The 25793-nt window shown below is 40.6% G+C and overlaps 1 protein-coding gene across 1 annotated transcript in view; it reads left to right on the forward strand.

The window, feature by feature from the left end:
* The window catches only part of MYPN (myopalladin), a 96494-nt gene that overhangs the window by 49877 nt on the left and 20824 nt on the right, over positions 1-25793 (forward strand). Inside the window, exons 5-13 of the mRNA XM_059729881.1 lie at positions 559-630; positions 1136-1277; positions 2185-2208; positions 3624-3740; positions 4458-4827; positions 5364-5963; positions 9190-9337; positions 24858-25079; positions 25590-25739. Of these exons, the coding sequence (XP_059585864.1) occupies positions 559-630; positions 1136-1277; positions 2185-2208; positions 3624-3740; positions 4458-4827; positions 5364-5963; positions 9190-9337; positions 24858-25079; positions 25590-25739 (1845 nt within the window). The remainder of the gene's footprint in view (positions 1-558; positions 631-1135; positions 1278-2184; positions 2209-3623; positions 3741-4457; positions 4828-5363; positions 5964-9189; positions 9338-24857; positions 25080-25589; positions 25740-25793) is intronic.

The raw sequence follows: 25793 nt of genomic DNA on the forward strand, positions 1-25793 counted from the left end.
AATATAATCATATCTGACATCTTATCTTAAGGCCTACTTTACTTAAAGACAGTAGGAAAAAGTGGGAAGAAATCTTTCCACCATTGATAACACCTAGCTACTGGTCACCTTCACAAGTGAAAGGGAGGGTGGGAGCACTAACTCAGGACTCTGGCAGCTCCCCACATTTTAACTGTAACTACGAAGATTTGCTGCGATCAGGATTAAATAATGCCAGTGTCTGTCTGGAATCTTTTCTGTACTGGCATTCCCACTTCTGCTTGATGAATAAGCCTCTCTTTAAGGCAGGGGTGGGCAATTATTTGGGCCGGAGGGCCACTTAGGGAATTTTGGTGAGCCGTCATGGGCCAGGTCATCAGAGTGTGTTTAACCTAGTGTACAGATATTAACCTGTGAACAGGAAGTACTCTGAAGGTAGGTATTCAAATAGATTTGAAATCAAGTCTTCTGACCTTTCAAAGGATTCCATTTGAAGTATTATGGATATGTTTCCCCAGTGCAAGACACAATATCTATGCTATATCTTAACTTCACAGTTGCCTGTGTCTTAACTTACAGGTTCAAAGCCCTACTAACTATTTGCAAGGATTGGATGGAAGACCCATAATAGCTGCTCCTGTATTCACAAAGGTAATTTACTTTTATGGCACATTTCAAAATGAAGCAAGCCAATTACACCTTTATACATATACCAGCCAATTGCCCGTCAAGAACAACTGGGGGGGGGAGGAGGCTGGGATGGAGTGCCGCCACCTAACGCCCCATGCTGCCGCTGTTTTGCCTCTTGCAGGAAACAAAGTGGGGGAGCCAGGCCTGCGGCTCCCCAACCCTCTGTCTGGTTCTCAGCACGGCTTCGGAATCATGGCAGCGCTCCCCCACGCTTGGAGCACTCAGATTGACTGTTTCTGTCAGCCAGTCAGAGTGCGAATAAAGCATTATGGACAGACAGACAGACTTAGGCTTTTATAATATTAGAATAATTACAAACTTCATTTCTTATTATGGTTGTATAAAAAGAAATTCTGTTGTGTTATAGGCTTTTGAAGATTTGTATGATTTGGTGACATCTTTTTAAAATGAGAATCAATTTTAGTTCTGGAATCATTAATTTCTGATGATCTTTTTTACATTTTAGATGCTGCAAGACATTTCAGCTTCTGAGGGTCAACTGGTAGTTTTTGAATGCCGTGTAAAAGGAGCTCCTTCTCCAAAGGTTGAATGGTACAGAGAAGGGACGCTGATAGAAGATTCTCCCGATTTTAGAATCTTACAGAAAAGTATGTCTATAACATAAAAATACTGTTTGCTATGTTATAGGTGTTGAAACAAGAACATTGATGTATTGCACTTAGAATTTGTAGTTACAATAAGCAGAGCTCTATTAAACAGCAGCTTAGGCTGGCAGAACAGGGTCATGGCAGCAGAAGTACTTTGCTGGGTATAACCCAGGGGTCAGCTTGTGGAATATGAAATTAATTAACACTGTCTGGAGGTGCCATAAGGAGAATTCCTCTAGGCAGAAGACATTTCTGCCTGATATGAAGCTGGCAAAGGCCTCTTTTCTACTTACTATGCCTCTTCCACTGCCCCCAGTTCTGCACAGTCTACTCTGAAGGGGGAAAAAAGGTAGAATGAGGGCAGGGCGCTAGTCAGGCTGGTAGACAGAGGGGAAAGCAACACTTCCCAGCTGAGATCCCATTATACTTGGTTCTCTGCTGGGAGGAAAAGCATAATTCAAAACTGCCCCCTCAGCCAGTGCAGGAAAAATAAACAATTCTGATCCATAGTGTAAATGAACTTCACTGATATAAAAAGGCAGCTTACATTAATTTAAAACACAGGTGGGCTGCACCTTATGCAAGTCATTTTTCACAGCAGTACAATCCATTTGCAGCAGCATTTACACTGGTTTCCTGACACTGATGCAGAAAAACCCCAGAGACAAGATCCGAGAAAGAAATAATTTTCGTATACCCAGGGCAGGACACACTTGATGGATTGACATTCTCTTGACAATAAGAGTTTAATGTCTTTTTGCTGATCCTTCCACAGAAACTCACCCCAAAAGCCATGTTACAGTAAACAGAGAACTAGGACAAGACTTGATAGCGACTCTCTAGTATATCAGTAAAATTAATAATGTGCTTAGTACAGTAATTCTTCTGCTACTGTTTTTCCCCTTAGAACCTCGCTCTATGGCCGAACCAGGTAAGTAAGGTTTAATTGTTTTATGGTTATAGAAGCATGGGGATTTAATCTGGCAAAGACAAAAAACAAGAAAATGAACACAGATAAGGTAGATGACAGTTTTGAATCAAGAGGCAGAATCTTTCTGGGTGCAACTTATTGTGTTTGAACTCAAAACAAATGTAATTGTGGTTTTTTTTCCTCAGTGGATGTTACAGGAATATACTTCACCATGCATTGTTCCATAAAACTGAAAACAGACTCTCTCAAAAGGAAGAATATCCACTAAAACTGAAATTGGTTTCTCTCATTTTTTGAAGAAAATACAATTTTCACACTCTTCGGATCCAATTCCAAATTGGAACTCTTCTCACAGGCAAAACATGAATAAAATAGTCTGCATTAAAGTCCCCTATTTTCTTAGGGTCAAATATATAGCAGATGATATACAATTGTACAACTTTCTCCAGTTTAACAGCTGGGGAGCATTATGTAAGATGCTTACCCATGTCATACATTGCCTCGGATATCATACCCCTGACCAATGAAATATTAGAGTGCCATACCAAATGTTCCATCCCTGATATCAGTGAATTGTATCAGTGGTTGGATTTACCAATGCCAAGTACCAGGTGACAGTATGGATGGCCCTGCATCTTAGGATGCTACCCACCCTTGCTGTCTAACCTAACTATGGATGAAAGTCTGACTATTTTGGTTATTAATCATCTTGTGGCAGCTGCCAGGATATGTCAGACATTGGTCAGGTAGGAACATCGTCATTACAGGTCAGTTTTCAATCTGGGCTGCCATTTTTACAAAGACAGTTTTTACTCAGTTTGATGCCCACATTTAGTCCCCAGAGTAAAGAACTGACTTTCTGATTCAGATCTGCAGGTACAATGTCACTGAGCTTGCAAGTTTGAAAACCTTTACATCAGACCTTTACATTTAGGCTTGTGTACTTTTTCATCAGACATTATTATTCTGCCTAAATTGTTCTTAGTAAACTGCATCCATCCTTGCATCTTAAAATTTTGGAATTTTAAGTACACTTTGAGTGATGTCTGGGAGGATCTGGTCCATTTAATTTTTCTAAATCTGATTTTAAGTTGTTTAGGGAAGGACCTTGTTTTCTAACTCTGTGTATAGGAGGAGAAAATGTTAAAGTTTTCTAAAGGTTGCTAACACCTGCTTATTTTCATTTATATTGCAAATGTTGAAGTTAGTGTGGATGGAATACCAGCTGCTGCCCATGGCAGCTGGTTGCCATTTTATATGAAAGCTGCCAATGCAATTAACATTGGTAAAGCTAAATCAGGCTGAGCAATGGTGGGAATTTTTTTTAAAAACAGCTGTAGTGTGGGCAAGGCATTTCTGTGTTGGTTTAACATATGTACTGTGAACAATAATGATATTGCTCTGATTGGCTGCAGAGGAGATTTGTACTTTGGTAATTGCTGAGGTGTTTTCAGAAGATTCTGGGAGTTTCACATGCACTGCAAGCAATAAATATGGCACAGTCTCTAGCATCACTCATCTAACAGTTAAAGGTAAGTGATCATTTTTAGAGATATTCTTTCTAGTAAAATGAATGGTTCAGGTTGTTGCTTGAGAAAAGACTCCATGTAGGATTTGGCTCATCTTGTTCTATATGGAGTGACATAAATATTCTAATTAAGAGAAGTTCTGTTTGAAAAGATACAGCAAGGCACAGTAACATGATGAGCCAAATCCTTCAGGGAGCCTTTTCTCAAGCAAAATTTGCATTGTTTTGCAGCATCTCTGGATTCCCTCCATTTTCTCGGTTCCTTAACTATAGCATGGAGCCCAAACCTTGGGCCAAATATTCAACTGCTACCCATCAGCTTTGTGCTGCTAAGGCATGAAGTAGATCAAGAAGTACAGCACTGATATATGGAAAAAAGACAAACAACAGCACTGGCTTGTACTTAATTCATGTTTCAAAGATTTTCTCCACAATAAAAGTTAGAGATTTTTTCTTAAAATTAAAGTTTTGATTTTGAGGATGCTTGGGCCACTACACTTGACCACCAGTCAATTTTCCAAATTGCAAAGTGATTCCCTTTTTAACTTAATTATGTTCTTCGGTAAATTTAGGGGAATAGATAATCATATGCATATAGTCAAACAATTAATTCTAAAGATTAGGCATGGCATTGGCTTTCCCAGCAGAAACAGCTAAGACGTTGTTATCATTGATTCACCACATTTAACTAACAGCAAAACGTGAATATTTGCTCTTCCAGGGCCTGAAGACAACAGTAATACTGCTACCCTTCATACAATGAGCTCAATCAATTTAATTGCAACTGAACAACAACCTTCCCTACACAACCCTTCACTCCCCATGGTGGACCAGCCCCCAAAGCCTAAACTGGAAGGGGTTCTTGTCAATCACAATGAACCCAGGTCAAGTTCCAAGATAGGCCTCCGGGTACACTTTAAACTGCCTGAAGATGATAAAGGAAGTGAAACATCATCTGAGGATGGAGTTGGGTCTACAAACCAAATCAGACCTGGCTACTTCCAAGACAGGACTAATGGTCAGTCAATAAAGATACCAGAACCCACCTCACCTTCCAAAGAGCCTCCTCCAGTACTGGCCAAACCAAAACTGTAAGTAAGCAGACTTTGTATACATAATCATATTATTATAATTATGCATATAATTGTAGGCCCTAGGATCACTAGGCAGAGGGCCAGATTAACCAGTTAGTAGGCACAACTAGGCACCTTCTTCACTTTGGGCTCTAGGCATGTGCCTAGTTTGCCTGTGCATTAACCTGGCCCCAACTAGGTATGAACTGGGACTCTTTCATGCTAAGTATTGTATAGTCATAGTTAATAACAGTCTCTGACGCCCCAGAGCTGACACAATCTGATCAATACTAGACGTGTCTACACGTTGCCCTATGGTGATGCAGCAACACACTATGTCACTGTACAGCACACTATGGTAATATAGCAATCACACAGGTCTACATGTGATTGCCAGCTACATTGCCATAGTGGTAAAACCTACCCATGCACCACATGCATGGCGCAGTAACCGCCCATACTGTGCCATGCTTTAGTATTTCCAAAAGGAAATACAATCTGTGTAACAGCTTATTGCAACCCATGACATTTCATCCATCCTTGTTTTTGTATAGAGATGCCACCCAGTTACAACAGCTCCATAACCAGGTCTTGCTGGAACAGCAGCAGTTACATCATTCATCTTTTACATCTCCAAGGGAGTTGCCATTCAACACAGGAACATTGAACTCTGCTACTTCAGTCAACCAGAAGCCTTCATCAACGTTGTACAAGCAGGCCAAAGTTTCTCCTTCACAGACATTCAGTTATACCCGACCTAAACAGTTCCTTGCATCCCAGAACATCACACCACCTATCAACTCCCCTTCCAGCTCCCCAGTGCCTGCATTCAGCAATGTGTCTCAAGGAATCCAGAGAGAAAATGACAAAGAGAATCTCATGGGACCTCCTCAGCCAGTCCAATCAAGGTCTCCAGGAGGGTTTACAAATAAAACTGAATCATCTCCAGTAAGCCCCAAAGAATCAGTGTCGCCTCCATTATTGCTCTCTATATCCAACATGAACCAATTTCAGCCCCTGAGTGTAATTCCAAATCCTCTCTCTCCAACCAGCCGTATTCAGAACCCAGTTGCCTTTCTCAGCTCAGTCCTGCCTTCACTTCCATCTACACCACCAACCAATGCTATGGGTCTGCCTAGGAGTGCACCAGCTGCGTAAGTAGCAGAAGCCTTATATGGTGATTTGGGAAAGGAAGTACTTTGAAAGGAAATTCTAGCATGCATCTGTTTTGTGCTCAAATTGGCATTCTATAGAAATAACCTCATAAAATAAAAAAAGTTCTGATCCTTTAGCTGCTTGCTGACTCCTTGGAGAAGGGGCTTTGATTGTTTCAACTTTTATGCCCATATGGGGAAGATTGAGACAGGTCCATCTGGAAGGATGACAGATAGCTACAACATGATACCCTGAAGATAATGTGAACTCAGGATGATTATATGGGAGGTTTAAAATGGATGGACGCAGGGGATACTGGAGACTACCAGGATACAGTCAGCGATACAGAAAATTCTATTAGTGGGAGGAAATTATTTTTAGGATTGTACAAGATAAGTAACTCTAAGTGTATTTACCAATAGGAGCTTATATATGTATTTTTCTACTATAAGTAAAAAAAGGTAAAATTTAAAAGATGTCTCAGTGGTAAGCATTTTACCCTTGTAGGAATATCTAGGAAATAGTCTACAGAAGGACGCTGTTTAGTTTGCAACTATTTAGATATTTATAACATCACAGAAAAGCTATGGAAAATAAGAGGCAACTAAATTGTTTCAATGAGCGACAGGGAGAGAGAGAGAGAGGTGTATGTGATGGTCTGGCAAGCTCCACATAACCAAATAAGGGAGATGTTATGCCCAAAAGGTTCTGGTTTCAAGAGCTGCATTTTTTGCTGACAGCGCTGAAATTAATAATACCATCTCAATAATCACCAGGAACCATGTGTTGCCATGGCTTACACTAGCAGTTTGATAGAACTCGAAACTGCACAAAGGGGGAAGTCTGCATTACTAGCCCTATTTTATATGTGATCTAAATGAAACACAGTGTAGTGACTGCTGGGGACAGAGCCTCCTGACTTATTAGTCCATGCTCTGTCCCTGCTGAACCATAACTCTATATCAAACACAGATAAAACTAGACATGTTTGTAGCTGTGCTCCTAACAGTCATCTACCTTTCACAGTAAGGCTCCAAGAAGCCTAACCCCTTCTACATTATAGACTGCTCAGCATCACTGAGCCATTTATTTCTGCTAAACAGAGGAGAATTCCTCTGGAACATGCCGGGACTCTACAGTCACAGCACTGAAGCCAGATACAAAAACCAGAGTTTGTGTACTTGGCCTGAGGGTTTCACCTTTGCCTCTACCAAACAGTGACTGAAATCCCTAAAATCTTTGGGTGCTTACACAAGTGCAAGCAGCCTACTGGGGAGGCACACTAACTCATGACGCTTTATACAAAGCACCATGAGTTAGATACTTTATCAGACAAGAATTAGATTTTCACACAATCGGCCATTTTAAAATGCTCTGTAGCCGTGAATATTTGTTACATTATGGCTGCAGAGTGCTTTCAGGGGCCTCACTGCACATCAAACGCAACTTCTGTAAACACCCTTTCACAGTTTCACAAATATAAGCAAAAAAATGACAAACATACTCCCTTATTGGAGCAAGTGAACAAGTACTTTGCATTTCTAAAGCACTGTACAAATATTAACTAATTAAATCCTCACCACACTGCTAAGGTATGGTACTTAACAATTATTATCCCTATACAGTTCCTGGCTCCCAGTCCAGATCTGATTCCTCATTTAAATAGCTTCTAGCCTTCTTCAATAGAGGGCTTTAAAAATAATCACATATGGAGCTGAAAAGTATTTGTGCCAATATGTGAACATAGCAGGTTGTGGAATTTGCTTTGCTCAAACAGTCTTTGTCTGCTTGCAATCCTTGTTCATTGTCATTGTTTCCCTGGGACACACTCCCTTCTGGCAGAAATCAACACAGACAATTAACAATGCAAATAAAATAAACAAGTAACCTATGGTCTTTTCCCAAACCAGTGCAAGTGCCCAGGCTTGGGTATGCCACCACTAACTCCTCACTCTTTTACCTCCATCAGCAAGTCCCAGTCTCTCTGTCAACTCACAGTCTCTCAGGAGTTTATACACATGTTCCAGGAATTGGGGGGGCACTTTAATTAGAGAGGCTCTGAGAGCTGCTCTAATTAAATTGCCTGAAGTGTCTTGTGTATCAGCGTCCCTGTGCTGAAAAATGGCAGCAGGGGCACTTTAACTAAAGCTTGTTCAATGGGCTTTAATTAAAGTGCCCCCAGTGCCATTTTTCAGTGCAGGGACACCAATACACAAAATACTGGCATCTGCTGGAGCATGGTAATTACCACACTTCAGCAGACTCGATTAATCAACTCTGCTTTGACATGCTGTAATTACAGCACATTGGAGCAGCCTCTCCGCTCATGTATAGGTGCTTTTAGCATCTCTCTGGGTTTCTTCACAGTCTTTCAGACTGTGGAGAAAGTCTTGGCTCAGGCTTCTACCTCCAGCCCCACAGCCTTCCTGTCTTCCCCCGGGCTCTCTCTGGGAGCCTCTTAACGCCCATGGAGCCAGCTAATTATCTTTGTCAGCTAGCTCAGTCCTACGGAGCAGGCTTGCAGTTGCAGTTCCTATACTGTACAGCCTGCTACAGTGAACATTTACAAAGATTTCATTTTTATTAGTCTTTACTGATGGGATAAATAATGCTTATAGAAGAAGTAGTAAAAGACTTGTGCTGGGCCATCTAAAATTAATATATTGTTCACAACAACGAACAGTTATTTCTTCTGCCTATTACTTTCCCTAAGTCAGAACACAATTGATGTAAATATTAGAGCATTCCAAATTTATCCCTTAGTTGCTTTGGTAATTATGGTCCATAATTGTGGACTCTTAGCCTATGAACTGTTATTGTTTAATAAGCTAAAATTTATTTAAAGTTCTATTTGGTTACAACAGGCAACATCTCAGAAATAGAAAGGTGGGAATTAGGTGTAGAAGGGGTGGGCGGAGGTAGGTAGAGGAAAGAAAGACTCATCACTAAAGAAGTGGGATGTGGAAGAGAAGGTTAAACTCTTTTTTGTATCTACGCCTAGGTATTTGCACTTTGCACTTCGTAGATTACATTATTGTGAAAGCAACATTCTAGAAATTAAGGATTTGAAACCAAGATGTTTATTATTATAATATTATTATGGTTATTTTGGTTATTTTCTTCTAGATGTGCCATCCTCAAAGCTTACTGAATGTCCTTACACAAGGAATCAACTATTGTTTATTATCTGCATGTTTAAGTAACAGCTTTTTAATATATGTTTAGATCGACTCAGGGACTACCCAAGAAAAATCTAAAACCTCTGCAGTTAGCAACAGATGATTATATCAGAGACAATAAAGCAGCAGTTGTTAAAGATCTGGAGAGAAAGCTGCATTTCAAAGAGGACTTTAATCAACATAGTATTCAGCAGGTAAGCATACTGATTGTTATTACGTTGCATTTCATTCACCCATGGACAAAATAAATGTTAAGTCTTACAGGACATAAATGTATGTAAGGCTTTGTTTATATTCTACATTTTATAATAAATTCCTAGTAACTGCTACGTGAAATAGCAAACCGGAATTCTAAAGATGTAAGTAAGAATTGACTGTAGAAGGTTTTACTTTGTGGCTTCTTATGGCTAGTTTATATTTTTACCCTCTAACAGAGAATATATAAGAAAAACTAGAGGAATATAAAACTTTGTTGGCATATAGGAGACTTGTGCATATTGGATATCTCTGTCTAATGTCCAGCCCACTTAATTCATTGCACACAAATTCATCCAAATTAGGAGGAAAGGAAATTATGATATATAGCAGACTGCTGTTTTTACTTGGCTTAAAATAACATGAATAAAATGCTATCTTAATGTTTTGTGTCCTGAACATTTTTTTCCAACCATGTGAGCAAAATTATTAAATTATTTCATTAGGAATTTGCCAGGAAAAGAAGTTATAATTGTTACTGACTTTTACTAAAATTGCAAGACCAATGTTAACTGAGTTTGGTAAAATAACAAGCTTTTAATAAAGCTCAAGGGATCAAATAGTAGTTGATTTCAGCTAGATTCAACACACACCTCAGATTCAGGGGTCAGTAACAAATTAAGGTGCGAGTAAAATGTCTAGGGGAAGGCTAGGGGAATTCCTTAACGAGGCACATCTAATAGATGTCATTGAATAATGTTGAAATGCACAAGCAGCTTCAGGGTGGCTATACTGTCTGCAAGGAAGTACTGTGCTCTAGTCTTACCTCTGTCATGGGACCCTTTATAATAACCACATTTCCTCAGGTTTTGCAAAAAGAGATGAGGACTTAGGCCTAGTTATCACAAATAAGGAACCTATATATAAGTGCATTTCTGGCAGAACACGTACATTGATATGCAACAGCTCTGGTATCTGTGGAATAAATTACCCACTGTGGACAACTGCAGTTGTAATCCCTGTTTTTTTAATTATGTTGTTGACCTTTCCTCTGATGGAGTGCTCTGCCAAAACACTTCTAGTAAAACAACTGGCATGTGGTATGTTTTGCCGATGAATCACAAGTGTTATAATTTGTACCTGCTATGGTAGTAATATGAATTATTTAGACAGCTACTGTGAAATACCAGTCAGTCTTTCAAGTTAACTGCATGATAACCTCTTTAGAAACAATGGTTACAAAATAGGATCAGAGTTGTCTACTGATAGCTATATATATGCTGTTTTTATCATCAGATATAATGCCATTAAAAGTCCTGAATCATAAGGCACAAAAACTTTGAGGAAGTTCAGAGCTGACTTATCTCTACTTACTACAGCAATTAACCAGACAACATTCCAATTTTTGAGAGGTCAAATAAAAGTTAATTAAAAAAAAAGAGAAAGTAGTCTAGTTTCACCACAAATAAAGAAACTGTTATCCCCACTACAGGCTCAGTACTTGAGTTAAATCTATTATTTTCCCCTGTTTTTCCCCAAACCCCATTCAAAATCCCTAACATTTGTACTTCTTCATAAGGAGGTAGGATGCTCTTTTTCTGGGTATTAGCAGGTGCAAATTTTAAGTTTTCATGTCTGTGAGAGCTTTTACTATTGATCTTTTAAAAAATACATGAAACAAAACAAACCAGTGGATACATGTCTTGTCAGCAGAGCAATAACTAAGAAATGGACACATCATATTCTGTGTCTGGATTCACATGAATTTCATTAGCTCTCCTTTCTTCCCTAGTAAGCAGATTTTGGAAAAAGGAAGCTTTTATTTCACTTCTTAGATTTCCATATTAATATGTTGTGGTAGCAGGAGACAATGATTCTTTAGGAGTTTTATTCAGTTTTTTATAAATATTCATAGACCATTAATACAAATAAGAAATGAGCATTTAGTTAATGGATAAAAATATTTCCACACAAGAAACATAGGTATTTTCTTCTTTATGTGCATTTTCTATATGTTGTTTTAAAATACATTGCTTTTGTCTCATAAAAAGTGTTCTATACTATTTTTCTGATTCAGAAAGTTGAACTGTATTTTAGAATTTCATTAGTAGGAAAAATGCTTTCTGTACATATAATCTGTGCAGTACTTTGATATCAAGAATGAAAGGTGTGATAAGCAGAACTGCAAAGTGCTACTATTATGTTATATTACCCAAAGTATGGCAATGAACACAAGAATGATTCCATAGGTATTTATGTTTTAGTCCCCTATTTATTATCCAGCAGTGACTTTCAGATTAAAATTGTTCAGCTTAAAAGTCAAGATTTTGCTAACTGTCAGCACTGCACACTCAGCATGATATCTAATAATCCAGATGCACTCCTTCTGCTTCATCCAGCACATCATTCATCACCAACAATAAAGAATTCTAGATTCAGAATATAGTTGGTAATTTTGCTGATGATGCATGAGGCAGAATAGATGACCATATAGTCTTTCACAGCTATGTTTACTGGCAGTGCTGGGAGAAGTAAAAACATAGTTTTTGCTAATGAATATAATTTGACCAAGTAGATAAAGTAAAAATTTGCCATGTTTACCAAATACTTTAATCATAATCACTGTTCAAGCTAATTGTGAAACTTAATAAAGATGTGGCACCAAAGCAGTAATGTTTTGTCAAAAAATAAATTCACCAAAAATTGGACTATCAGCCAAACCAAACTGTTTATGAATTCAGGCTGATTTTGCTGAATACTATCAGCTGGGGAAAAAAGGAGGGGACAAGACTTCACAAAACTATAGGAAGAGGACATTAGGGTGGTCAACTAAGATATGGAAACCCAATTACCTCCTCAGCAGGTATGTCTAGACGTGCAAATGTTGTGGAGTGGGTTTACTCTAGAATAAATTACTCTAGAGTAAGCCCACCCTGGGTAGGCATCTATATGTGTGGGGAGCTCTAGGCTCCCCTTGGGTGCCAGCCCAGGGGTGGGCAGGGAGCATGGGGCCAGGAGAAACTCCTGGTGGGGGCTGAGAGATCACTCCTTGCCCCCAGGAGCTGCCTGCTGCCAGGGCGGGCTCTGGTGGCAAAGCCCAGCTGGGGACAATGTCCCCCTGCCCAAGCAGCAGTGAGCTCCCATTTCCAGCTCCCTGACTGGGGGCAGGGGGCTTGGAAAGTGCTGCAGGGGAGAGACAGGTTCTAGCCCCCTGCCCTGATCTGCCGAAGGGGCAGCTAGCAGTAAGCCCCTGAAATAGGACAATCTCCAGCCACCTCCAGGTTGTACATGCAGATTTCCCTGCATAACCCAGAGCTGGCTGGGAACTGTCTAGGTCAGGGGTGGGTCCCAGCCAACTCCAGGATAGGTGAGGAAATCTCTCCATGCAGGGAGCAGCCAGCCCTGCTCCACAATCATGGAGCTGGGAGCTGCCTGCTGCTGAGGCAAGGGAAAGCAGCAGGGGGTTAGAGATTGCTCCCTGCTCCCAGGAGCTGCCTGTTGCTGAGGCAGGGGAACATTGTCCCCTCCCAGGCTCCAGTGGCAGAGCCAATCACAGCAGCAGGCAGCTCCCAGGGGCAGAAAGCAATCTCCTGCCCCCTGCTGCGGAGCTGACCAGGAGCACATGCTCCTGGTCAGCTGTCTACATGTGCCATACTATGCAGTAATTAGTTGACAATATATTTGCTGCCAGCATTCACAGATAGCAAATTAACTGCAGAGTAGAGGAAATTACTGTGCAGTAAAGGTCAGCATGTGTAGACAGTGATGCTTACTACACAGTAATTAGCTCTACTGCGCAGCAAAGTGTTTCATGTAGACATGCCCAGCTTGATGGGACTTGAACCCACATCTCCCAGGCAAAGACCTCTATGTTATGAGGTATTTTAGGAAGTGGCAACTCAGTCTTTCCTGGCGATAGTGTTGCACTTTGCACAATTAATTTAATGTTCACTGGCACAGGGACTAGAACATCTGTCCCACTCCCAGGACAATCTCTCTCTCTCTCACCTTCTCTTGCTCAACAAATAATTAACCACTCCATTCAAATTAGGGGGAAAATTCAGGAAGAACACTTAGAAATCCCTTGTAACCTGGTGGTTAGGTCACTAAAATCCTTAGGGCACGTGCAGACATTCCTGGGATCCAATCTACAATTATGTAGCTTACGTTAACCCATGTGATTGTAGATCAGGTCCCCAATTGTTGGCTGGTGCCAAGAGCCACAACAGAAATATGATCTAAGTAAGTTGGTGTGGGGTGGATAGGACTGAGGGGGCTAGGTCTGTGTGGAGGGAATTGGTCAGCCTAGGGGGGGAGGGGGGGGTTGTCTGTCTGGGGGTGGGAGGGTCAGAAGGCTAAAAATACCCCAGCCAGTGTGGAGGGGTGGGGGTAAGAAAAGCGCAGCCCCACAGTTAGCTTAATCTATATAGTGCACCTCCTGAGGTGAAGTAAGTTAGATTGAGCTGGCCATTTCTTCCTCATCTAAACTCCCCAAATGTATGTACAATTTAGCACTTAGATTGACCCGACCCTAGTTAGGGCTGCATGTACCCTTAGAAATCCCTTGTAGCATGGTGGTTAGGTCACTAACATCCTTGATCAAATCAGAACTGGAACAAGTAAGACAACAACACTCTAGTCTGGGAGACAGGGCACCTGAGTTTCAGTTCCTGCTCCAGTACGTGTCCAGCTAGTTATGCAAAATGGACCAACAATAACAATAATATACCCACGAATAGCCATCCAACATCCTGAATGCACACTCTAACTACTGGACTATTGGATAGAGGAGAGCATGGCCAGCTCCAGCACTTTTGTGAGTGTAGCCTTTCATTTCCTTTGCTTTTTCTCATGAGTGCCTAAAACAAAAGGATTGACTAGAATACTTCATACTCAAACAAAATGAACCATTTGTTTCAGCCAGGAAATAATTCAGTATTTTACATTTGCTTTCACCTGGATCAATGTCTTTTTCCATTTTTCCACTTGACAATCAAAACAAAATCATCAACTACTTGCACAGGCTTCCTACAAGTTCCATTTCAATGGGAACAACTCTATTATCTGGACAAAATGTGTAACTTAACAACAGTATTTCCTTGGCAATCCACAATGACAGTCAGACAGACAAACCGACGGATAGATGGATAGTGTTGCCAGCCTTGGCTATTTTCAAGGGGCCTAGGCCAAGCTGCAGAAGGATAGCTAAGCAAAAATGACTATAGCGTGAACCACAGAGTAAAAACCAGCCTTGTTTATGGAAGAGTATACATTTGGGGAGAGAAAACAGGATGAGAGCAAGCACTGTTCCATAATGGAGGAGATAAGGAGATAAGAATCCTTCCCTCCAAAAGCGTATTTTTCACAGAAACAAAAATGCCAACTAACTGACATCTTTAACATCCTCAAGAAAACTGGTTCAGTCTGGTTCCAAGGTTTCAGTGAAACAAAGAAATGTAAATAAAATCAGAAGTAATTTATTAGAATATAATAATATACCAGCCATCTATAAATATGGGGTACAGGCAGGAGGGAAATTTGAAGAACTCAGCAAATTTGAGAAGACCTGCTGCCAATTTGCATGCCACTCTCCTCCCACCTCTCTAATCTCCCCAGATGGCATAGGTGAGAATCAATGTTGTACTGTCCTACGTAGTGAGTTGGTCTTTGCGATAATTGTTTTTGGGTTTTGAAGTGCAAGCAAATAAGAGGTCCAGCTGTAGACCTATTTCTGCCTCTTTCATCAGTAGCCAACCTGCAAAGTTACCTGTAATATGGGTAACTAATCCATAGACAGACAGACAGACAGACAATATACATATAATTAGTAGGAAAAAGGTAATCAAATCACAGACCTTTGTGCTACAGTAAAATTAAAAGAATTAAACCTACAGTAATAAAGAATTAAGTTAGAGCTGAGGGTTCAGTACTAGGGTTTGATTAGTTGAGCCCATAGATGCCTTGTAGGCTTTAGAATTGTAAATTATACCTACATATTAATGGTGTTTTCAATGAAGGACTATGCAGCAATATTCTTTGGGTGTGTCTTGAGGCATAGATAGCATTGTGGGTGCTGGTTTATTTTTAGTACAAAGAGTAAAGCTACAGCTGTTTAGGTAATTGTGCCATTATTCACAGCCCTCACATGCATATTTATGATTCCCTTTCCCTAGTGAATACTTTATAAAAATATTCAGGATACAAGAGGCCTAGAGTTTATACAAAGGCTCCATAATAGATAGTTAAAATAACAGCTTATAAAAACAAACACAACAACCAGCAGATCATAGACCAGTCCCTCTTCATGCATTCTACTGTCCCACCGATAAAACATCCATTCATTAATGAGTCAGAGCCATTTCCTATCCAGTCCCATAAAAAACAATTCACGCCACAAGACCTCATTAAAAAAACCTATTATCACAAATGCTTTAGCCAGTCTAAAAAGATTCCTCTAAAATGGGCTTTGTCTAGAAGATCTGCCTAGAAGGTCAGCATATAGAGGTAATTTTATATAAAACATATAAACAAAATTCCAAAAGCAAGGTATCCAAATGAAACAGGATTAACTAATTAGCAGAATGGCAAGGATTAAATTAAAGGTATCAATCTTAATTTATAAAACTTTTAACAATCTGAGTTTTAAGTAGTTGAGCAGCCACCTGTTGCTTTATAACATTTTTGCTCAAAATTTTTGCCCTGTGGTCTGGATGAGCAGTGCCCAGTCCAACCACAGGCCAAATCCAGCCAGTGGGCCTATTCCAGCACACAGAGTAGGCAGGACAAGGCCCACTCTGGCCTCACAGAAGGAAGTGTGGGAGAGGGCTTGTGGCCTGAACCTGATCTAGCCACATGAGGGAGATGGAGTGCAACTGAGCCCTGATTTGTCTGCACAGGAGAGGAGACATAGCTTAGTCCCTACCCAGCCAGGCAGGGCTTGGGAATTTGGCAGTGGGGGAAGGGTGGCAATATTAATTGCCACTGCTTCTATGCCACCAAATTTCCTGATCTGTGGAGAACACCCATGCTTTATATTCTTGCCTGGTAGATACAGTTTATCTGCTCTGCTCTCAAACCATAGGTTCAGTCAGGACCAAACTAGAGAAAGCTCTAAGATGAGGGTCCTCATGCATGGACTTTGCCAAATGAGAAACAGCTCACTGGTACTCTCATGCTGTTTTTCTGCTCACAGGAAAGGCATCTGTTTCAGCTGGTCTGGGTTTGGTATCTCTGGGCCTTTGTACACGCCATGTTTTTTGCCCTTTCTTGCGCTGCAGCGGCATGACTGTTTGCATGAGCAGGTTTTCTGGATGCTTTAAAAGTCTTTCCAGTGCATTAAAGTAAAACTCCTTGGATATAGTTTAGTTTGGCTTGCTGCAAATAAAGCATCACATCCATGGATTCATTGCGTGCAAACAAAAGGCACTCAAAAATGTGTACTGAGCCACTTTGTCCACCAGATGGCACTACGACTTTTTTGTAGTTCACCCCTTTGAATTGCTTCTGCTTTCAAATTGCTCCCACTTTTTCTTTTTCTTTTTTCTTGTGGTGTGTGCCAGCTCTGTGCTCCCACAGCTCTGTGTCAGAGCATAGGTTGGGGGGGCCCAGGCCAGGAGGACAGGACTGGACTATCCTACTCTCCTGCGGCACTGGCTGGGGACTGGGCTAATTCATCTGAAAACTTAGTGCGTGCAAACACTGATGCAACACTCCAAAATAAATAAAGTTTAAATTTTGTAAATTTAATTTAATGAGAATTAAACCCCATGGAGTGTATAGGTGCCCTCTGTCCTTTTTATATTCCCTATTCATTTTCTCTTTTTTTTTACCTCTCATCTACATCTGAGAATTTTCAGTTTGTGGTGAGTTATGCTTTTGATGTTGTTTGTCTGGATATTCTATTTGACTGGCTGGGATCTTATTAAATTCTTGGTTCCTATTTAATTTTTGACTGTATAGAACAGAGGTGGATACATTTTAATTCATCTGTAGGAAATAAAATAATTCCAAGATTTCTTATAATAAGAAGAATCATATTAAGGATAATATACAATATTTTAGCATTATGATTCCTTGCCCAAGGCAAGAAGAAGACTCACAAGGACTACTGCACCTCTCAAAGTGAAGGGGAGACGGCAGGCATGTTTTAAAAAACAGTTAAAACTAAGGGACATTTCAAAAGAATGCTTAGAAACAGACTCTTAGGGCTTGAACACATAATGTGTTGACAGCAATGGAATCAGCCTTTTGACTAGTATAAACAAGAAAGGGACACGACATATAGCCCTTTCCTGGTGCAACTTAACCTGAAGTCAAAGTAAAATTACTCTGGGAAAAATCTGGAGTAAAACTACACTGGGATAAGTAGTATATATATACTGCTTGATAAAAACAATATAGCCTAGATCAACTGACAACATTTATACTATTAAAAACTTTTACTAGGGCTAAATTGCAGCAGACTTCTTAGAATGCCTGTGCCTTATCTACATTAGTGTTCCTACCATTGCTAGTCAGCTTAACATTTCAATGCAGTTCCAAATGAAGGGGTGGATTTTCAAACCAGCTAAGCATCCAGTCCTATTTAGACAACTAAATGAAGTAGCTAGATTTTCAAAACTTCAGTGTCCTCATTGACCTTAAACCTCAGCTATTACCTTGCATTGTCATCTGAGAGGGCAGACTGTAGCATCTGCATAAAGTCTCATTGACTGTTCTGGGGCTCCAGGTGGGCCCAGCTGCCTTTCAGCCTGGATCACAGTGCAAGTTCAGGGCCTTAATACTGCAACAACAAACACTTGTGTTTGCATATCACTACTTTAAAAAAAGAAAAAAAGAAAACACATGGGAAAAATTGTCCGTGATTAACTTTGGAGTAGCCTCTTCAAGCAGACTTGTTCCCCATCGTATTCTTGACTATATAGTAGCACAATTTCAATGTGCTTGTTTTTTACATTACATTCTTTTTATACTTATTTCTATAGCAACAAGCTTAAAATAAGATATTGAAATATCCCAGGAATCTATAACAAGTAGCAGACTTTCCTGTCTTTCTGTATTTGTTACCTCTAAGCTCCACTAAAATAGGGTTTTTTTTTCCTGAAATCAGCTCCAACTCTTTAGATTTCTGCCTTTAAAGTGTTTTTCCTATCTTAATCCCACTACTTCACTCTGCTAGAGAACATCATATGATGAAAAACTGGTCCGCAGTCTTCAGGGACCAAGCAGTGATTCCCCAATCTTCACCTATACAGCTGAGGATGTATCTAAGGTACAATTTCCTTGTGCAATCTTTATTACCCCATAAATTCTTCTTGTCACTATCATTTTTTTATTTTCAAATTTGCCTTTGAAAAAAAAAATTGGTAACACACAAGTATACTTTAAACCAGTGTACTACTGAGCTAACTCTGCCACAAGCTGGTGTCTTGTATTGTCATGCATAAGGTCTGGGTCCAAGAGTAACAGAAAATGGGAGTGCTGTGAAGACTTCCTGCTTAACTGTGCAGGAACTGGAGGACTTCTATTGTTTGGTGTTGGCCCCAGTGGAGGTTGAAAGAGTGGCAATTGATCTAACAGCTCTGCTCTTTTGGGTCTGACTCTTTCTTCCAGTGTTAAGGATCAACTGACTAGATGGAGATTCAGAGTTTATTGGCTCCAGCAGTCCAACTCCCCACCTTCTAAAAGTTCAGGGCTCCAGACTGTTGTGGGCCAAGTGCTCTTCAACTCCAGGAAGTCTTAACATTCTCCATCCTCCTTCAACATCAAATATAGTTCAGAATTGTATTCCTGAAGTAAAGATACTTCATGAATTTACTATATCTTATTTCTGCCTTCATATTTGCTACCTAAGCCCTAGCTTGGTCACCTGATCCTTCCCCGAGTCCTGTAGCTCCATAAATGCACAAATGCATTTTGAAATATGTACTCCAGTATCAGTACAGGGAGGAGAGTAGCATTTCCCTAGCTTGCTGGAGTGTTTTGAGGGCAAATAATAAGACAAGTGAAGAAAGAATTTGAAGGAAAAATTGCTAGAGACATACAAGGTAACAATAAAAATTTATTTAAATACGTTAGAAATCGAAGACCTGCCAGGGAGTCAGTTGGGCCTTTAGATAATCAGGGTGTAAAAGGGATGCTAAAGGATGACAGAACTATCGCTGAGAAACTAAATGTATTCTTTGCATCTGTATTCACTGGGGAGGATGTTAGAGAGACTCCCTCACTAGATCCACTCCTCTCTAGGTACAAGACAGTGAAGCTGAACCAAAATGAGGTTTCAATAGATGAAGTCATAAAGGAAACTGATAAAGTAAACAGTAGCAAAATCACCAGGATTTGATGGCATTCACCCTAGTGTCCCAAACAAGCTCAGTTTGGAAATTGCTAGTCTCACTAAAAACAGCCTTGGTACCAGAGGAGTGGAGGATGGACAATGAGACTCCCATATTTTTTTTTAAATGCTCTAGAGGGGATGCGGGGAACTACAAGCCCTTGAATCTAACTTTAATTCTTGGAAAACTGGTAAAAACAATAATAAAAAAAGAATTGTTCAGCATATGGATGAACACGATTTGCTGAGAAGGAATCAACATGGTTTTGTCAGAGGGAAATCATGCATCACCAACCTACTAGAGTTTTCTGAGGGTGTCAATAGCAGGTGGATCAGGGTGATCCAGTTAACACAGTATATCTGGACTTCTAAAACTCCTTTAACAAGGTCATCTCTATCAGAGGCTCTTAACAAAGTTAGGTTGTCATGGAATTATAAGTAAGGTCCATTTGTGGATTAGAAATTGGTTTAAATATAGAAATAAAAGCATGAGTATAAATGGTGAGTTTTCAGAATGGAAAGAAGTAAACAGTGGGATCCCCCAGGGATGTGTGTGGGCATCGCTGCTGTTTAACATATTCATAAATGATCTGGAAAAGGGGGCGAGTAGCAAGATGGCCAAATTTGCAGATGACACAAAATTATTCAAAGTAGTAGAGACCAAGGAGGACTGCAAGGAACTACAGAAGGATCTGACACTATTGAGCGAATGGGAAGCCTAATGGTGGATGAAATTCAATGTAGATAAATGTAAAGTGACACACATGGACACAAATAACCCGAACTATACATAAACTATGATAGGCTCTCCATTAGCTGTTACCACATAGGAAAGAGATCTCAGAGTCATTGTTCACTAAAAACATCAACTCAGTGCTCAGCCACCATCAAAAAGACAAATACATTAGGAATTGTTAGGAAGGGAATTGTAAACAAAGAGGAAAATATCATTATGCCCCTTTATAATTTATAAATTCTTGGTGCATCCACACCTTGCACCACCTTGTGCCCAGTTTCAGTCCCCACACCTCAGAAAGGATGTAACAGAACCAGAAAAGGTACAGGGAAAAGCAATACTGATTAGTAGTGTGGAGGCGCTTTCATATGAGAAGAGAATAAAGAGGCTAGGCCTATTCAGTTTAGAAAAGAGACGCTTGACATCATTTGAGAAGCTGGGATGAGCTGGAGAGTTTGCTCTCATGGGTAATAGCGAGGGAATCATGAGTGGCTGGGATGAGGTGGAGGTTCAGTCTTAGGGTGTCAACTGGGGTGTCTGGTGTTGTTTCTTATCTTGTGGGTTGTTAGTATGTTATTGTAAGACACTGGATATGGCAGAATATAAATCTAAATAATCAAAATAATTTGTGGGGGGTTTAGAATGTTTGGCAAATATGTGAAAGTCATTTTTTTACAAATTAAAAAAATAAAATTAATTCATGCCATACTTCCAGTTTTGTTCCAACTCTTTTTCATGGTGACAAGATGATGAAGCAGAGAATTATTGCTAGCTTAATCATCCCTTAATTAATCTCAAAATATCTAAAGGAAGATAAGGCCAGGTATGCTTAGGCCCCACACTGGAAAGTAAGGAGATCCCAAATAATGCAACCCCATGGATTATTTTTCCACCAAAAATAATACTTTTGCTCTTCAGGAGCTACCAGAAGAGCAGTTCCTAGAAGTTCTCATAATGATTTATATAGCATAAAATAAGATATAAAAAATAAATGAATTGTTTGACCGTCCTGGTAGACTTGTGTGAATGGCCAACACCTGTAGTCTGCAGGGAAATATGATTGACATCACAGCTCTGAAATTAGAGTACCTCCTGACTACATGGATGTACCTGAGATGGGAATTTGGCCTATAATGTAGAATGATTTGCTGAGGTATACTCTGTGAAAGAAAAAACCTAAGCAAGATGGAAATTCTGTAAGGATATGTTCTGCCTGCCAGCTGGTACTAATCATAGTTTCATAGTTGGTAGGGTCGGAAGGGACCTGAGCAGATCATCAAATCCGACCCCCTGCCATGGGCAGGAAAGAGTACTGGGGTCAAATGATCCCAGCAAGGTGTTCATCCAGCATCCTCTTAAAGACCCCTAGGGTAGGAGCCAGCACCACTTCTCTTGGAAGTTGGTTCCAGATCCTAGCCGCCCTGACAGTGAAGTAAGGCCTCCTGATGTCTAGTCTGAATCTACCCTCTGCCAGCTTGTGACTGTTATTTCTTGTCACTCCTGGTAGTGCTCGGGGGAACAGGGACTCCCCCAGTGCCTGCTGGTCCCTCCTGACTAGTTTGGAAATGGCTAGTAGATCCCCCCTCAGCCTTCTCTTGTGGAGGCTGAACAGGTTCAGGTCCCTTAGCCTCTCCTCATAGGGCCTGCCCTGCTGCCCCCTGATCATGCGAGTGGCCCTCCTCTGGACCCTCTCCATGTTGTTCACATCCCTCCTGAAGTGCAGCGCCCAGAACTGGACGCAGTACTCCAACTGCGGCCTGACCAGTGTCACATAGAGGGGGAGGATCACCTCCTTGGACCTGCTTGAGATGCATCTGTGGATGCATGACAAGGTATGTTTGGCCTTCCTGACTGTGTCCCCACATTGTTGGCCCATGTTCATTTTGGCATCAATAATGACTCCAAGATCCTCCTCTGCCTCTGCACTGACAAGAAGGGAGTTCACTAGTCTGTAGGTATGCTGCTGGTTCTTCCTCCCCAGGTGCAGTACCTTGCACTTGTTAGTGTTGAAACCCATCCTGTTCTCATCTGCCCACCCCTATAACCTGTCTAGGTCCAATCGCAGCCTATTCCTCCCTTCTAGCATGCCCACTTCCCCCCACATCTTAGTGTCATCTGCGAATTTGAATAGGGTGCTTTTTACCACCTCGTCCAAGTCACTGATGAAGATGTTGAACAGCGCAGGTCCGAGGACCGAGCCCTGCGGAACCCCACTGCCCACATCCCTCCAGGTCGAAAATGACCCATCCACCACCACTCTCTGGGTGCGGGCCTCCAGCCAGTTAGTGACCCAATTGAACGTGTAGGTGTCGACGCCTCAGTCCCCTAGTTTTTTAATGAGAATGGGGTGAGAGATAGTGTCAAAGGCCTTCCTGAAGTCCAGGAATACTACGTCCACTGCTACACCTGTGTCTAAGGATTTTGTGACCTGGTCATAGAAGGCCACCAGGTTGGTCTGACAGGACCTGCCTCTAATGAACCCATGTTGGTTGCTCCTAAACATAATCTCCCCTGCGGGCCCCTCGTGGACATGTGCCAGGATAATTCTCTCAAAAACCTTACCCAGGATCGAGGTAAGAGAGCAGAGAGCAAACCTAACCAACTAATCAGCCAGAGAGCAAACCTAACCAACTAAAACAGTAGATGCCACCACCTAGTGGCTAACTTCACCGCTCTGTGCAGGCCTTCTGTACTCTGAGACCAAAGATTAGTGAGCCCAGACACTCTGCTTCCTCACCCTCTATCCCAGGTAGTCATGTGTCAGTTCATCTTCCCACACAAGTTATAGGTTAAGGTACTAGCTGGTGCAATTGCCCTTAGGTTGGGAGAGGCAGAATGTTGCATGCCATGGCACAATCCCTCATATCCCTAGTGCACCCTCTATACAGGTTTCCCTCGCTTTATGCTGTACATGCATTCCTGGAAAATGGCACATAACTCAAATTTGCATAAAGGGATCCCATTTTACAATGTAACAAATAGGGATATGTTCCAAGACCTCGACTGTACTGACCCCCAGACCCATTTCTATCACTTTTACAAGACAGTTTGGGTACTCACCAACGACAGACAGTACACACAAGCACAGGGCACTACCATAATGGGGATGGCAACTACAGAAACACGTGTCACAGACAACAAGTGAGGAGCACAGATCCACACAGGAGACTATATTTTGGTGCACATCCCTCCCACAATGCACCACACAAAGCAGCTGACTGTGGGCTTCCCCCACACTGATTGCATAAGAGTGAATTTACCTCACATATAATGAATTTTTGGTATAAAATGGGTCATCCCATAAGAGCAAATTTGCACATATAGAACCCTCATAACGCAAGGGAAACCTGTCTAAGATTTTTAGAAGAGGGTGTTGAAATGCCAGAGGTTGGTTATCTGGGGGCTTCATGCCACAGCGGAATCTACAGACAGCCTGTTAAGATAGTTTTGTGACACAAGGGGGCTGTAGAAGTGACCCTAGACTATAGACAGTAAATTTACTGGTGGATACATAAAGGAGCCTCTATCTGGCTGAGCTTGTCTCGTCTGAAAGGCAATCTTCAGTTGTTATGTTACAGGAAAGATATTATCATATTTCATAGTGTAACAAGGTAGTCTGTCCCTTATGAGAAGTTAGGGGGCCAGGGTGCAATCATGGGTGCTGCTTATGAATAAGACCAAATGCTCCAGTATATAATTGACACACTCTAGTTTTAGCTTCTACTTCAAGTCTGTATTTTGGAAGGAATGGCCCTGAAGAAGGCACTGGAGAGTAGTGGAAAAAGAGAAAGCAGAAGAAGCAGGAAGAAGTCTCATTCACACAGAACCCATGCCATCACAATCCCTCACATCTACTCCTTATAAGGAACAGGCACCTTATTACACACAACTTCTAAAACAAACATATACATCAACTGAAGAATATACAACCTCTATCAAAACAGGTCAGAGATTGTAGGCTAGGGACAAAATAGCAATGTGATGTAGAGAATAAGTTGTCAGGGCTGATCACCTCATGCTTTAGGAGATATAAATGTGACTTAAGGTATTATACTAAATGTTGCCATTTCATATATTTAGCATGTGACTAGTTTGGAAAAACAAACTGTTGAAAATTGCAGTTATTTTCTTAAATATTTTGCGTTCTCTTTAGGTTAAATTTTTAAAGCAGCCTAAGAAATTAGGTGCACAATTCTTTACAATCTGCCTGAAGCTCCTTTGAAAAATCAGTCCGAAGTTTGTAAAAAAAAAAAAATGCATGTCAAAAGTATAGTGTGATCCTCTAAACATACGAGTGTCAGGTGCTTCATAAAGCACTAATTCCGCTTGTGAATTTTTTTTGGATTTTTAAAAATTCACTCTTCTTTGATGATATTTAGTTTAAGACAACAAGGAATTAGAAATAATTGAGCATAATCAAAGTCAGTGCATTGCCAATATCATTGTGCAGGAGTACAAGATTTCACACTTTGAGCAGAGACTGATGAATGAAATAGAGTTTCGTCTTGAACGCACCCCAGTGGATGAATCAGATGATGAAATCCAACATGATGAAATCCCTACAGGCAAGTGCATAGCACCAATCTTTGACAAGAGGCTCAAGCATTTCCGGGTCATGGAAGGATCTCCTGTTACATTCACCTGCAAAATTGTTGGAATACCAGTGCCCAAGGTAGGTGATACTTGCAGTTAGATGTAGTTTAACTATATATTCCTGGATATCACCTTTGCAGAGAGACATTTACAAAAATGTGGTTCTGCGAAAATAATTCTCAAATAAGTGGTTTTCCAAAACAGTTAAAATAGTAATGTCTTCCACCATTGCTGAGTACAAGCTAAGCTTAGCTATTCTGCATAGACTCATCAATAGAACCCCTTGAGCCTAAGGAAAACAAAATTTGTAAAAACATAAAGGTCTAATCTGTTTCAAATGTGTGGGCTGATTTGGTGACATTCACAAATACACATAACAAAACCAAACCAAGTAATCTATATTTCTGGAAAGTTAACTAACATTTTCCCAGCACTGAAACATTCTATACCATATCTTAAAAGTTCTACAAATTGTGCATGTGAAATAGGAATTGCTCAAGAAACATGTTACTTTTATCTGCACGTTGCCTATTCACAATTCAACTGCAGAGCAAATTTCAATAGCTGTCTGTCTTTGGGCTCACTTCAGGTATATTGGTTCAAGGATGGAAAGCAGATTTCAAAGAAGAATAACCATTTCAAGATGAAGAGAGAAGGAGATGGAACATGTTCTTTACATATTGAAGATACTACAAATGATGACGATGGAAACTATACAATTATGGCTGCCAATCCACAAGTAAGGGAATTTTTCTTTCACACCTATATAGTTGTTTCAATTGCCATGTCAGAT

This window comes from Alligator mississippiensis, chromosome 6, assembly GCF_030867095.1.
Source record: "Alligator mississippiensis isolate rAllMis1 chromosome 6, rAllMis1, whole genome shotgun sequence".
Classification (NCBI taxonomy): Eukaryota; Metazoa; Chordata; order Crocodylia; family Alligatoridae; genus Alligator; species Alligator mississippiensis.